General features: G+C 35.7%; 1 protein-coding gene across 5 annotated transcripts in view; it reads left to right on the forward strand.

The window, feature by feature from the left end:
- Nucleotides 1-14,790, forward strand: part of LOC113237527 (kinase D-interacting substrate of 220 kDa B) — a 62,837-nt gene that overhangs the window by 1,103 nt on the left and 46,944 nt on the right. For 2 of the 5 annotated variants that reach the window (XM_026474054.1, XM_026474058.1), the window contains exon 1: nt 549-994. The exons of 1 other annotated variant lie outside the window; for it this stretch is intronic. In XM_026474054.1, the coding sequence (XP_026329839.1) occupies nt 695-994 (300 nt within the window). In that variant the 5' untranslated portion in view covers nt 549-694. Of the gene's footprint in view, nt 1-547; nt 995-13,146; nt 13,276-14,790 lie in introns of those variants that run through there. 2 more of the 5 variants (XM_026474052.1, XM_026474055.1) reach the window with 2 other exon arrangements.

Raw genomic sequence — 14,790 nt, forward strand, 5'->3', positions numbered from 1 at the left:
ATCAAGGGAATAGATAATAAATGATTTGTACACTATTGTTCAGTAGTTTTGATGCAGCATCAATTCAAAATGTAATAAAATACTGAAAATTTTGAAAATTTGGTTCTTATTGCACTAAGCAAATATAAAGTATGTTGAAATAATCAACAATAATTAGTAATAATGCTAAACATTTACTGAATAGAGCATCTCACTCAACCCATAAGGTATCCAATAAAATGTGCATTCGCCTCTCTCTTATGTGCCCAATATTTCAATTAGGAAATAATGTATATGTATATTATAAGGGATTATCCACAAAAACAATACCATTTGCTAAAACTACCTACCAGAGAACATACTCACTTTTCCATTCCATTTCATTACATTCAATTTACATGGGTAGGACATTTGATATTTTGTGGTTTGTTGATTGTCCGTTGTTGTTAGGCTGAGTCTGCATTGAGCTGTATTTGAAATCACAATGTTATTAGTAACCGGTGGGAGCAACGGTGATTGTTTTGACGTGCGGTCCACGTGCGCTAGGCCGGGTGCTTCACCCGCCAACGCGCCGCAGTCTATCGCTGGCGCCGCTCGCGCCACACGTCTCACGCGTTCAAAACATCGTCACTCGCGAAATGTTATCAATCTCATCAACAACTGAGGTGTCATTTAAGTTTCCAACTGTGTTGTAATTTATCGTTCTGGCTTCACCATGAAGAAACACGACTCCGAATGTAATTTGGATCGGGGTGCCCGTGGGCAAAGACCTGCGAGGTTGCTTACGGACAGCATTTCCTCCGAAGAAAGTCCGGACACGGAGCGTCTTCTAGTGTCTCAACTGTCAGCTGCAGTGGTGGCGGCAGCTAGTGGCCGCCGACAGTCCCTGACTGCGCCGCCTTCACCAACAGATTCACGCAAGAAGCACCATCATCGTCACCATAATTATATGAATCATTTACAACAACTCATCCATTGGAGAGACATCTGGGGAGAACCTCATAAAGGCCAAGAGGTAACCTCAGTAAGGTTAATGATCTGCAGTAAATGCTAAAGTCGGTGTCGAATAACACGTTTTTTTAACTTTTTTGCTGTGAGGCGTTAGTTTTTGTGCACGATATTTGTGTATCTACTCTTCTATTCTATTATATCTTACGGTCTAGATTGTTGCGTGTCTATTGTATATTACATCTTTTCCGATGTCATTACTATATAACATATTTTATTTGGCGTTAGTGTATTTACTCGTCAAAGTCGTTCCATTCATCCATTTTACTATTTACTCAACTGGACATTTTTTTTAATTTAAAGATGTTATTCAACTTTTCGAGAATTGTAGGAGCAATACCTACAACGTCGTTTGTAATTGGATGTGCGTGTCGTGCAGTATTTCATCCGCTGCAGTAATGAAACACCAACGGCCAACCTATTGTCACAAAGAACACGCACCTGCCTGTAAATTATGTCAATATCTGAGCGTATTGAATGCGTCCTTGATATTATACACGACTAAACAACTCTTTTTGTAATTCAATAATTTTTTATTAAACAATAATAAGTAGACGTAGTAGAAGTAAGTAGAAGTAGAGAGAGCCAGTAGCATGTATTACAAAAAAGTTCAAGCTCAGCCTTATTTTCAATAACAAGATTGAAAGGTCATATAAATCGTAAAATATTTTATCTGAGCAACTTTACATAAACGCTTAAAGCAAACACTCAACAAATAATTAATACTTACGTACAATTATGTCACCTGAATTTATCACCAGAGAATATTTTTCTCGTCGACAACGCTTTGTTTCATAGGGACGCGAACACACTTTTATAAGTACTGAAAAGTATGTCACATAGATACTGCCAGTTCACATCTACTGCCAGGCGATTGTATGGCCGATTAACGACATATTTTTACGAGAAATTTCATTTGACTAACGTTAAACGACAGTCGATAATAGACTTGTATTATTGCCCCCGTATGTGAGGCATTTCATGTGGTTCAATTGTGGCGACATCGCTTCAGACGCCTGCGTAAGCGCTCTGAGTCTAACCGATAAATTACCAGGAACGAGCCGCGTGCACTCAATCTCATTCCGACAATTTAAAAGTCAGTTTGACGAGACCACTCGTCATTTAGACAACACAAAGTACCTTACACTGTTATTTATAACGATTTCAAAAACAATGCCGACTATTTGCGCGAAGGATATGACATTGCATTATATACCGAAATTCAAACTGCCTCCGTGACTGAACGGTTACCCTGCTGGTTTGTCAGGCAGACGTCTCGGGTTCGGTTACCGGGCCGGAAGAAATATTTGAAAGGCCTACATATATTTCTCTTGTGAGTTTGGGTGTAGTTTGTGACGCGACACAGTGTTTCTCTAATGCGGAGCTATGATTGTGCGTTATTAAGGTTGATGAACATCGAGATCTTTAACCTTTCCTTATTCTTTTTGTTTTTCATCGTTCGTTTAGAAGCTTCAAGTGTCTGCCTATTTTTTGTTCCTTTCCGCAAAGAACTACTGGTTTATCAAAAATGTGCCGATGATGTCATAAAGTAATGTTTTCAACTTGTTAGCGGTTTCATTTGCCATTATACATATTCGACTTGCTATTCCAATTAAATTTTAAAATGAGAAATATATTTATTGATGTTTGCATAACAACTTCATATGTGTTTCGGACCTCGAAATGTGACCGACATTAAATGTGCCTTCATATAATCCTCGAATGGATAATGTAATATTATTCGTTAACAATTACGGTTTGCAACATCGCAGCTACAATACCTGTGGCAAGCATCTGTTTAATTCTTCATAGTGGTCATCTAATTTCTCCGACTTCCTTCGTCACGTAATTTCTTGTCGTGCTGCATTTGATATCAGTTACTAACTAAATAGATACTGTCACAATATTGAGCTACCCCGCCTGCTTACCGTGCCAAACGGTATATATTGGCACCATTTGTTACGATTGATATATTGTATTTCGATTGTCAAGCAATCGGATCGCTAAATGTTTTGTTTGAACTTCATTGTAATTAGTTATGCTAATTCACACTTCAAATATTGTACTTGACCTTATTAAGTCGTTATGCATGGTATTTTTTTATATTTACTTGAAAGTTTTAGCTTTTAGCTATTTCTGCCACTTGAATTATTATCTGTAGTTTTACATAAGACTACAGCGCTCATTGATAATAATCACTCTCCGTTTGCTTTAACATAACTGCTGTTTTGTCCTCAAGTATGTAAAATCGAGGCTATCGTCATAGTTATTACTACTAGTATAAGATTGGTCATTCATTACGAAACATGACTAATAGAAATTTGCTTCGGTGACTTTGAAATTTCTCTAACAATTTCTATGCATATTAACGTTGACTTAAGATTTCGTTTATTCAGTCACGAACTTGAATCCGAAAATAAGCTTTCTTTGAAACATAATTGTATAGAAATATCGCGTCGTAAAAAGCTTTTAGCAAGCACTATCGCAGGAATCTTTGTGTCATTATATGAGCGTTTTTATGTTTCGTATATTCAAGGCACATCAAGCTTGACACTGTCGACTTCTTACACCGGATCGTTCTTATTGCGAGCGGTATAGAGTTGAATTTAAATCTTAAGTGTCATGTTTCACGTGCTCTTGGTCTGCTTGCGTTTACACTTTAAGATACGTTAAAAGAAATGGAAAACGAGTCAGTAGTTTTGTAGAGCATGCATGCCTAACAAGGCAAGCTTGCTCTTACTATAAAACCCAGGGATTCACCTGCTGCGCCGGCACAAATGTCAGACTGCGGGAAAAAACTTGGCCACTCATCCACTGCCCGCCAGCGGCTGTCACAGCTAGCGGTTTCTGTCAAAACAATCCTAACGTACTAACCAAACATGTTGAGGCTGTCTCGTAGTATAGGAAGAAACTCAATACGCCTTAGGCCTTTAAATGCAGGCGCAGAGGGAGCTCCTCGTCTTCCATCGCGGCCACAGACTTCACGTCTGTGACCGCGACCCAGAACATTTTTTTTAATATTGATTTTTAATGAATAATATGAGGTTTACGTGTTTTGCCAGTCTACGGCAACCATTCTACCTATTTAAAATTTATTTGGTAAAGCGGTTGCCTTGTGTCGGCTTAGCCAGATCGAAAGATTTTTTTAACATCAGGAAATCGTCATGGATACATACTCTCCTCCCGGGAGAGACGAAATGTTATTTAAGGGCCGGACTCCTACCGACTGAAACCTGACGGTGCTATACCAGTTGCAGTCTGCCATAATTTGAACTAATTTACTCATTACAATGTATCTAGCCATATGTAAATTTTATAAGGAAGTAATATTAAGGTTTTGCTCATAAAATTTAAATATATATTTATCTACCGCGACCGTATTATACGACCATTACCGAGGTAGTCTTTTGTGCGAAGGCTTTAATCTGTAGTCACGGAATTATTAGACCAAGTAAATATTTAATAGAATTTTTCGTGTCACGTTGTTTAGCAGTTTATCATAGCAATTCATATCAAGTATCTAATGAGAATGTCAACAGTAGTTAGTAGTTTGAAAACCTTTTACATGACAAAACGCTTCAATTATGATGTGCCTAATACGTTTTTGTTTATAATACCGTGCGACAAATCGGGCGATGGCAGTTCCGGGGCTTGGTTTTGAAGAGTGAATCGTTCAAGGACGGCTGAGACTCGACTCTTTATGCGTCATTAACATTATTCCCGCCGCCTATGACATCATCATTTTACTTTAAATCGATCACAAACTTTCGCTTTATTACTTCTTACCTACTTTCCTTGCTTAGCCAACGTGCTGATATCTCATTCTCTATCAGTTTATCATTTATCGTCATATGTCGCACGATATAGAAAAGAAAGATATGATTCCGAACACTAATATTGATTTATATCAATATTTATCGCTTTATTTCGATGCCCATTATTATGTAGTAAGAATTATATTAAATGTATTGTGTATTCCGTAATTATTGCAAACTGACGATAGGGTTGTTGTTTTCTCACAAGAGAACTCTTCAATCATCATTTGAACATGCCGAATACAAAAATGCCTAAAATTTCATATCGAGCATGCTATATCAGGGCGCGTTCCCACTATGTCGTGACGACAGATTGTCGTGCAGTTTCCAGTGTCGTGCCTTGTATATTTAAATAAAGTTGTTCACATATAGCACGACACGATTAACTGTCGTTCACGATTTTTTATCGTTACAACGACAAACTGTCGTCACAGTGAGAACAGTTAGAACGACAGTCGTGTCAGACAATAAAAACGTGACGACAGATTGTCGCAGCACCTATTGTCGTCACGTTTTATTTATCGCTCCGCACGTATTCTGTTCCCTGCTCTCCCCTCTCGCACCCCGCGCCCTCTGCTCGCTTTGCAGTAGCGTTGGGTCGTAGCCAGAGATGGGCAAGGAGGCTGTCGTGAAACGATAAATTGTCGTCACGATCTAGTGGAAACAGCTAGTCACCACAATCGTTCAACGATGAAAAATCGTCCACGATAGATAGTCGTGATATGGAAACAGGCTAGACACGACAGTCGTCCAATAATAATAAAACGTGACGACATAGTGGGAACGCGCCCTTATCATTAGCAAATGCTTACTACGACTTATGAAAAATATTTGTGCGGTTTTATATAACACTTTTTTACTTTATCTCGAATACGAATACTTTACGCCGCTGTCAATACAGGGCTTAGGAATCGTAGATTTTTTTTACGGTACTAAGTGAAAGGACGAACAAATTGTGCGCTTGATGGTAAGCGACACGCCTGCCCTTAACGGTTGCAATGCCATTCAGAGCTTTAAATCGCAAAAATCTGAGGGGCACTGCCACTGCGCCCCTCATCCTGAGACATAAGTTGACAAGTCCCATGTGCCTGTAATTTCACCAGCACTCTTACCTTTAAAAACCGGAACGCAGTAATACTCGCATTAATGCTTGGCGGCAGAAATAGGCATGGCGGCAGTAATTCCCTAGACTAACTCATTCACTAGACAGCTCTACTGCTAATTAATAGTATTTTATGTAGTCGTTGCATAATGTGGGTTCTTAAAGTCGAGTACCGTGTTGACGTCAAAGTAATAGGTACGAGATTTTAAAACCTAATTATGTAATGATTGATTGATTGACGAGTAAATTAAAATGATGAAACACAAGTAATACTTAAATATTATTTGTTAACAATCCACGACAACAAGCTTAAACGAAAACCAAACAAACGCTACAAAACAAAAAACCAAAGAGATAGATAGCAGTGTCCGTGTATATTTTAACCAATCACGTGGCAATAGAACGTTTGAGTAGTGTCATACTTGCTATTTGATATTGTTTTTAAATGGTTATTTTTGCCATATAGTTAGTTGCCTTTGTACCCGTTATGTAACATTTTGTGATACTATTTGATAAAATCATTTTAATTTTAATAATTTCACAAATATAGTGACGTTATTCTGTTCAGGAACACACTGACGCATTTACTCCTTTAATTAGCAAAAATACGACGATCTTTTCCGACTTCAAAAAAGGAGGAGGTTCTCAATGCGACTGTATGTTTTTTTTGTATGTATGTTACGAGATAACTCCGGTATTTGTGAATCGATTTTCATGATTCTTTTTTTTGTTGGAAAGAGGGTGCCTCCATAGTGGTCCCATTTAATTTTGAAGAAAATCATCCACCTCTAAGGGTGGCTGTTCACGTATGAAGATTCATTTTTATAAATAGCGCCTAAATTTATTATAAGAAGCAATTATTTTAATGGTTGATTTTGCTATTCTCCAATTCAAGGCGTTTTTCTCTACAAATATACTTTGAGTAGTAAGAACCGATTTTTATTATCTCCTGTGTCAAGTCCCGTATAGTAGCGAACTAAGGGATGAATCCGGGTTTGCGCACTTTCCGGTAACCGATTTCAATAAAACTTGGTAATTATATATAATTCCACGTACTTTTGAGGTCGGTTTTTTTAGTACTCTGTACTGAGATTATTATAAACTCCTTATAGTTCTGTGTACAGAACGATAATGAAATTTTTCGGTTCAGTACCAGTACAGTAGGAGTACCAGTGACAATATAATTTTTTAAAAGAAGAAGAAAAGACAATAGAATTTTGATTCATAACTAAAAAGAACGCCTTTGTGATATAGTTTATGGAGTTATAAATTGACAGATTAAAGTATAAGAATCAATGATTTTATATACAAAAAAAGGATAGGAATAGAAAAAAAGTCTTTTTATGACTGGGATGGGATGTCTTAAACTGAATCTTTAAGTATTTGTACTAAAAATCTGCCAGGGTGACAAAAGTTACATTTATACAGCACTCATTGCAAACTTTTCCTCATGGAGACACCATAACTGGAGACAATTACGAAGTACAGCTAAATCATGACGTGTGGTTCTATTAAAGTGGTCATTAATTCGCTAGTGAACGGCCAGTTCCCCGTGTAATATAAGCATTTACTACAACGGTTTCGCAGAGTACACTTCGTACATGATTTTACGTATTTCCTTGGCACATTTTCATATTCCCTAAATTAGAACGAAAATGATTTTCTTGATACTGAGCTCTACATTTGAGTATTCGTCACTAAATTACACATAGTTTACAACGGACGTTTCGTAAATGATAACAGAGCTGATTCTATTCCTGTATAAACGAAATTATTCACTGTGTATACAGACTTCGATCTAAATAACTGCTCTTTGATACTTACTTTTACAATGTGTTGTATATATTGATGCAAAGCAACTTATGATCATTTATATTCAAAGGTATTAATATGTGTATAGGATCCCACCAAAAACGTGTATGTGGAAAAGGGGCCAAGCTCAGCACAACAAACGAACGATTTCTCTGCTCGTAATATACCGTATTGTCTACATGGATTAAAATGTTTGATAAGAATAATTATTGTTGCTTGCTACAAAATTAAACACAATACACATTGTATTTTCACACTAGACTTTGAACGTGTCAGAATTACAATTCATTAATATTTTAGTAATACAGTGTATGAGAAAATAATCACTACAAAAACGGGTGAGCCTGTGTCGGTGCTCACGGTCGGTCCTTAGTTTAGAGTGAAACGTTTATGTTGATAGATTTCGTCAGCTATCGTAATCAATTCTTTCGTTGCTTTAACGTACAAATTTCTGTGAAGGTTGAGTTTGTTTCATGTTTCTGTCTGGTTTTAAGAACTTCAGAGAGTATTTAATTAATTACTGCATTTTAGTAACAAAACAAATTGAAAAGCATATCTGTAGGTATTTAATTGCCATGGCGAACGCTTTTTTCTAAAGCATATTTATCAGTAGTCTGATGCTGATGAGTGGCCTTGGCTGTGCCACCGGACGAATGTATGCTCTACCCATTCTCATCAGTTCGTTAGATACCTAACAAGATCGTTGTACGTAACGAACTACTATATATATACTATACTAGTAATGCCACCTAACATTTTCGTCGTAGAACTAAATATGGTATTGTATAGTCCATTTCAATAGGGATGATACTGGTGACGTTTGAGATTTGAAGTTTCTAGAGATGTAAAACCGAATGAAAAAAATCGATTTAAATATCTTATCGAGATAAAATAGAATAGAAAACGTTAATTTGTCAGAATACTGTAATTATACAGATCTAAAATAAAAATAGGTACAATGTATTCAACCTACGCCACATACGCCATTTTGTCAATTGTGATTTAAACATAAGTCCATATAATAATTTAAATTCATTTGGTGAATTATTGAAGATCTTTATACACATATTGAAACAATTATTCTTAGAAATTTATTTATGGCATTGAAGTTGGTATAAAAGATTCATGATCTTAGCTCTGGTTTGCCTTTGTATCAGTACACCACGCGTTTTAATTACAGAGGATGAGTGTTCACAAATACACAGATGTCCCTTATATACATGCATGGCAAAGGCAGTACGAACAGTTTTGTTCAACGACGGTTTGCAGCGACAGCTGCGAACCGCACACCACAGATCGCTCGAATCCACTTCTTCTGAAACTTGAACACTCTTTCTAAATCTACTCAGTTGCCCCAAAGTGTAAGACCGTAGCTGAGTACGGACGAAACGTAGCCGTGATAGGCCGTCAGCGCCGCAACTCAAGAGACAATTTGCCTTAGTCTTCGCAGGGCGTAAATAAATCTATTTAGTCTCATGCAAATTTTTTCGATGTGTTCCTTCCAGTTAAGATGTTTATCGAGTGTCAATCCAAGAAAGTTAAATATGTTAACTACATCTATAGTGTCGGTGTTGTTGTAAATTTTAATTGGTATGGGATTTGAATTATACGATCTAAATGTCAAAAAATTAGTTTTGATTATATTAATACGTAGGTCATTAATGTCTATCCAACTTATTACATCTGTCAGTGCTTTATTTATGTCGGTGTTAAACGTCGCTAAGTTTTCGGATTTTAGTATACATTTATGGTCAATAGCATGTGGAAGGTCGTTAATATAAAGGAGGAATAGTAAAGTACCGAGGACGCTACCTTAAGGAATTCCAGTATTAGTTGTTTTTGAGTGTGATCTGAAGGTTTGTTTGTCAAGTATATTGTTGTGTTTGTTTTTTGTAAATCCACTTACTTCTGTAAATTATGTTCGATTTGTTAAGTAACTTTCTACGGCTCTTCCTCTAATATCATATATTTCAAGCTTGTGTAGGAGCTTGGAATGATTAACAGAGTCGAAGGCTTTACTCTTATCTAGGAAGACTGACATTACAGGAGTAGAGGAGTTCATGCTTTCTGTTATGATGAGTAAAAATTCAAAACATGCAAGAGCTGTGGAGCTGCCTTTTCGAAATCCAAATTGAGAGTGGAATATAATTTTGTTTTTCTAAAAATGTGTTTAATCTAGCATGTAGAGCTTTTTCAAATATCTTGGATACAGTTGGGATTAACGTTATTCGTCTATAATTACTTGGGCTTTCCCTATCGCCTTTCTTAAAAAGATGTTTGACGACACAAGTTTATAGTTCCTCTGGAAAAAGGCCATCAGCAAAGGATAAATTTATGATAATTTGTAACGGAGAGGGAATCGATTTGCAGAAAATAATTTAAGAACAACTAATGAACAAAGTAATGACAGTCGGCATAGTAACCGTTGGGCCACAGAGGCAATTTAAATTTTCATTTTAGTTTCTACTTAATATTCTGGTTTTTTTTTAAATTACAACTGCAACAAATATTTTTTGTAGTTGTCGCTTTAATCTTTAACAATCTGCTGTTCTGGTTGTTGCTTTTTAACCGACTTAAAAAAAGGAGGCGCTTTTCAATTCTTCTCTATGTTTTTGTGTGTATGTTACGCAATTACTCCGACATTTGTGAACCGATTTCGATAATTATTTTTTTATTGGAAAGTCGGTACCTCAGTAGTTATCCCATTCAAATTTGAAGAAAATTTTCCATATCTATGGGTGGTAAATTAGGGGACGAATCCAGTCTATTGAACTTCACCAAGGTCAATGAACTTCACCCATTGTCTGTAAACCGATTTCAATAAAATTCGGCACATACATTAATTCCTATTAAATTTAAACTTTTATAAGTCACCAGGAAAAGATACATACCATATTTTTCAAAGGTACCGATATTCTATATTTTTAAAATTATTCGTCCTTTTTGTATAAAGTTTGAAATTCATTGCATATTAGAAAAACGAAATTACAATTGTGTACGTCAACGGAAATAGTTCGAAACGGTTCGTGTAACGCAACATACATTCATTGCAGCGCCCTTTTTCTGGAGTGTTGGCTTACATACTTACTGATACACATACACCATGTTTAAAAAAAGACGAGCACTTAAGATATTACTGTGATATAAATTTCATTATTTCATAATTAATTAATTTTTTGTTCAGAATGTCGTTCCATGTAACCCCACGGAGTAATTTTGGCCCTCTAGCAGGTCTTTGAAGTCTACTCCTTACAGTCCATTTGCTAACTCTTAACATTCTCACTTCTTGTAGGTGATTTTAAGGTCTTTGCAAGATTTTCATCGATTTCTTGGGACTTGATTGACAAGAGCGCGAAATTTCAAGCGCCGTGATACATAACTTTTGTCGAAACTTTCATCGAGAAGAGTAATTAGCTACTATAGTAATGTCCATATCGTAATGAAACTTATTAAAGTGAACACTACTCGTGCAGTAGTTCAATTAATCAATAAAATAGTGCAACTTAAGGAATATTTACACCAACTGCCGATAATAAACAGAAAAAAACCCCGAAACGTTTTGTAGACGTTTGAGAGATCGAGACTTTTGAAATAAAATTTAAATTTGAAATGTTCATTATTAGCGGCCAGCATGCGTAATAGAACACGGAACAACATTCATAACAAAAAATGAACAATTGTGAAATAATTAAATTGATATTACAATATATCTTAAGTACTCGTTTTTTTTTTTGCAACAGAGTTTATTTACAAGTATCTCTATAGGAAGTAAATCTATGTAGTCACGTCCTTATGATCTGCCATTGTTCATATCAATGTATTGAGCAAATGCAGAGCATACCGACATTCGACCTAGCGTCTGTATTTCAAGAAAATCCCTTCCTCGTGTTTGTTGTTTTGCAATATTTATTCAATTTCGAATTATCAAGTGTCATTTTACCTTTTATTATGTTATACACATATTTAATATCCATTACATCGGTGAAACAGCGAAACAAAGAAATGAAAATATATATTACTTATAATATTAAAATTCGCCATGTCAAAAATGTTTTATCTTCGAACATATTAAATTAACAGAAAAAAACATCCTTGTTGTTCAATGTTCAGCACTCAAGGGTCTTTTATGATCTTTATCAGATTTATTATAAGGTCGCTGTTTTCTTTGAGATTGGATAGTTTTGTTTGGTATTAAAATAAATTATTTAAAGGGAATTATCCAAAAGATATTACATTTTACTTATAAATAAAATATGTATATGTATGTATACGATCAACAATATGATTATTTCATTTTATCAAAGAAACTCTTGAAAATTCCATATTAAGTACATCACGTTTCCCGCGTTTAATTATTATACAATGTGCGTTTATAAACACTTCCAACATGGTATGCATCGCCTGAACAATGAAGTTAATCCGTGACGTAACAATTATGTACAGACCCATGACCTCGCATGGTTATCTGTTATATGTAATAATTAAGATATTATACAGTATATAACTTGTGAAACGGTTTTACAATAACAATAAACACGGCATTATGCAAATGACATTTTCCAATTTTTCAGAAAACAAAATGCTATTGTTTAAGTCGCTACAAGAGCCATCTCTGCACGAATATCAGTATCTCACGGTGATAACTGCCATCTATAATAATATAAGGAAACTTTTGCACATTATTACTGACTACTATTGGAAATCTTGCCCATGCGCAAGTTAAATCACGTTGTACCTTTCAAACGCCGCTAGATGGTGTTGTTAGTACGAGAGTTATTACGGTTAGTATGAGAAATGTAGTCAGGGATTTAGTTTCATTGCATTTTCTTTTAGAACTGTGTACCCAACAATTGATAAGTAAATTCATGCCATAATTTGCTATTAAAGATTTAAATTTCGCAAATATTGTTTTCCATGTAACATATGAGATACACTGTGCACACAATAAAGTCATATAATTGGCTAAATACATTAATTTCGCAAAAGAAAACCTTTCTCTAATTTCTTATTGATTTCCACGTAACAAACACTCGATCGTCTATGATGGGCGGACGTGGCAAACAGAACGATAAATTGCTAAACCCTCTTTCATATCACCTATGATATTTATACCAAGCAATAATTGTGCGATAAGACGTGTACGTCTTATCATTCAACAACACATTAGTTTGTGAGTGATCGTCAAACTGTCAAACCCTTTCTAAGTCTGAGTTCTGTTTTAACTTAATAATATTTGTGTAAAATATATCGTGTTTTAAAATTTGAGTGATGAAGTTTTGTTATTGTTGGCCAAAAATATTTTAGGAGATTTGAAGGTAGTTTTTCAAAAAGTAGTGCAAATGTGGATATGGCAATACACAATGTGTTCTGTTGAAAGTGTTCGGACTAGTAGTTTTCACAAGAGTCATGTCTTCGCGAATGGAAGTGGCTGGTCCCTCAACGACGCCAGCCGAACGGCGACCTCTTATTCTATCTCTCAGAATCCCCAGAAGTTACGGAAGCCTTTTTCCTTATTACAAGTTCGTGAGGGACACTGCAAGTGAAACCTACCGACATGAGGTACTTCTATTCTTACCTAATTGATTTTTATCGGTGGCCTTACGAATACAAAAGTTTATCGGAATTACAAGGTGAACCACCTGCAGAGTTTAAGCACATTTGTGGTAAAATTTATCATCATTAGTACTTTAGGAAGCTGTTAATGAAGAAACACGAACTTTTTGTATCCTGTTATTATATAAAGAGTGTTACTTTATGTGTATTCGTGTGCTTATATTTTCAATAGGAACAAATACACGATAGCTTGATAATTACATACAACAAATCTGTTGTGAATATACTTATAGAATTTAGAGTATTTAAGATATTTAGAATATATCCCAGCTACATCGTTATCAATATGTATTCACAAATGTGATAGCTAAATTCTATAACATTTGTCATAATCCTCATTTAATTTATTTAAGTATTATATGCATGCATCAAATTAATAAAGACATGACTTTATTAGATAAGTAATTTGATTTAAGAGTTATTAGTTTTGGCGGTTCGCTCGTCATGGATAATTCTTAGGTAATGGCGGGTGGGTGTAAGACGACACAGTCGATGAGTAAGCTGGCGGCAGTCCATGGCAAACTTTGTGCATTATTGCAAGAGAGTCGCATAGCAACAATAGTCACCTTTCCTGAAAAGCTGTGGTTGTAATATACTGAAGTTTCTTTTTGGTGATTGTCTTTGAATGAACACTTAGGTTTTACACTTTTTTAATTATAGTACATTGTGTACTGTACAATACTGTTAATAACTAAAGTTTTCAATTTAATGACACTCCACCCATAAACTCCATTAACAAATTTTACATTTTATTGTAATAACGAACTTATTTATATCTGGAATTCTGAATCCACGCAAACTCTCTCCAATACCGTTCTTAATGCTTTGCTGTCTCGTATTTTGTTTTGCTAAAGTTTAAAACTGTTTTGTTGTTAAACCACTTAAGCCATATCTCCGGTTTACTTACTTTTAAGTTAGAACTCATAAGTTATTCACACACAGGAATACTTACACGGTAATTTTCTTAATGCAAACAAATCGTCTGTAGATGTATTGTTTTGGACTGACCCTGTTAATCCAAATAATGGTACTTTTTGATAAAAGTAGTATGTTCAATTATCCCTATATTCTTCGTAGGATAAAGCAAAAGTGTTTTATATATTTTTCTTGTCTTATAAACATTTCCAACCAATGTCATTGTCATCATCATCAGCCTATCGCAGTCCACTCCTGGACATATCTCCCCCAATGTGTGCCATTTCTCCCGGTCCTCAGCTTGTTGCATCCATTTCCCGCCAGGGAAACCTTTCGCAGGTCGTCACTCCACCTGGCCGGAGGGCGTCCTACACTACGTTTGCAGAGTCTCGATCTCCACTCTAGAACTCGTTTTCCCCATCGGTTATCGGTTCACGGCAGATATGGCCAGCCCACTGCCACTTCAGCTTGCTTATTGCACGAGCTGTGTCGGTGATATTGGTTCTCTGTTGGATAACCTCATTACGAATTTTATCCTTCATAGGA

The sequence above is a fragment of the Hyposmocoma kahamanoa genome, unplaced genomic scaffold (assembly GCF_003589595.1).
Source record: "Hyposmocoma kahamanoa isolate Upper Pololo Valley unplaced genomic scaffold, ASM358959v1 93, whole genome shotgun sequence".
Classification (NCBI taxonomy): domain Eukaryota; kingdom Metazoa; phylum Arthropoda; class Insecta; order Lepidoptera; family Cosmopterigidae; genus Hyposmocoma; species Hyposmocoma kahamanoa.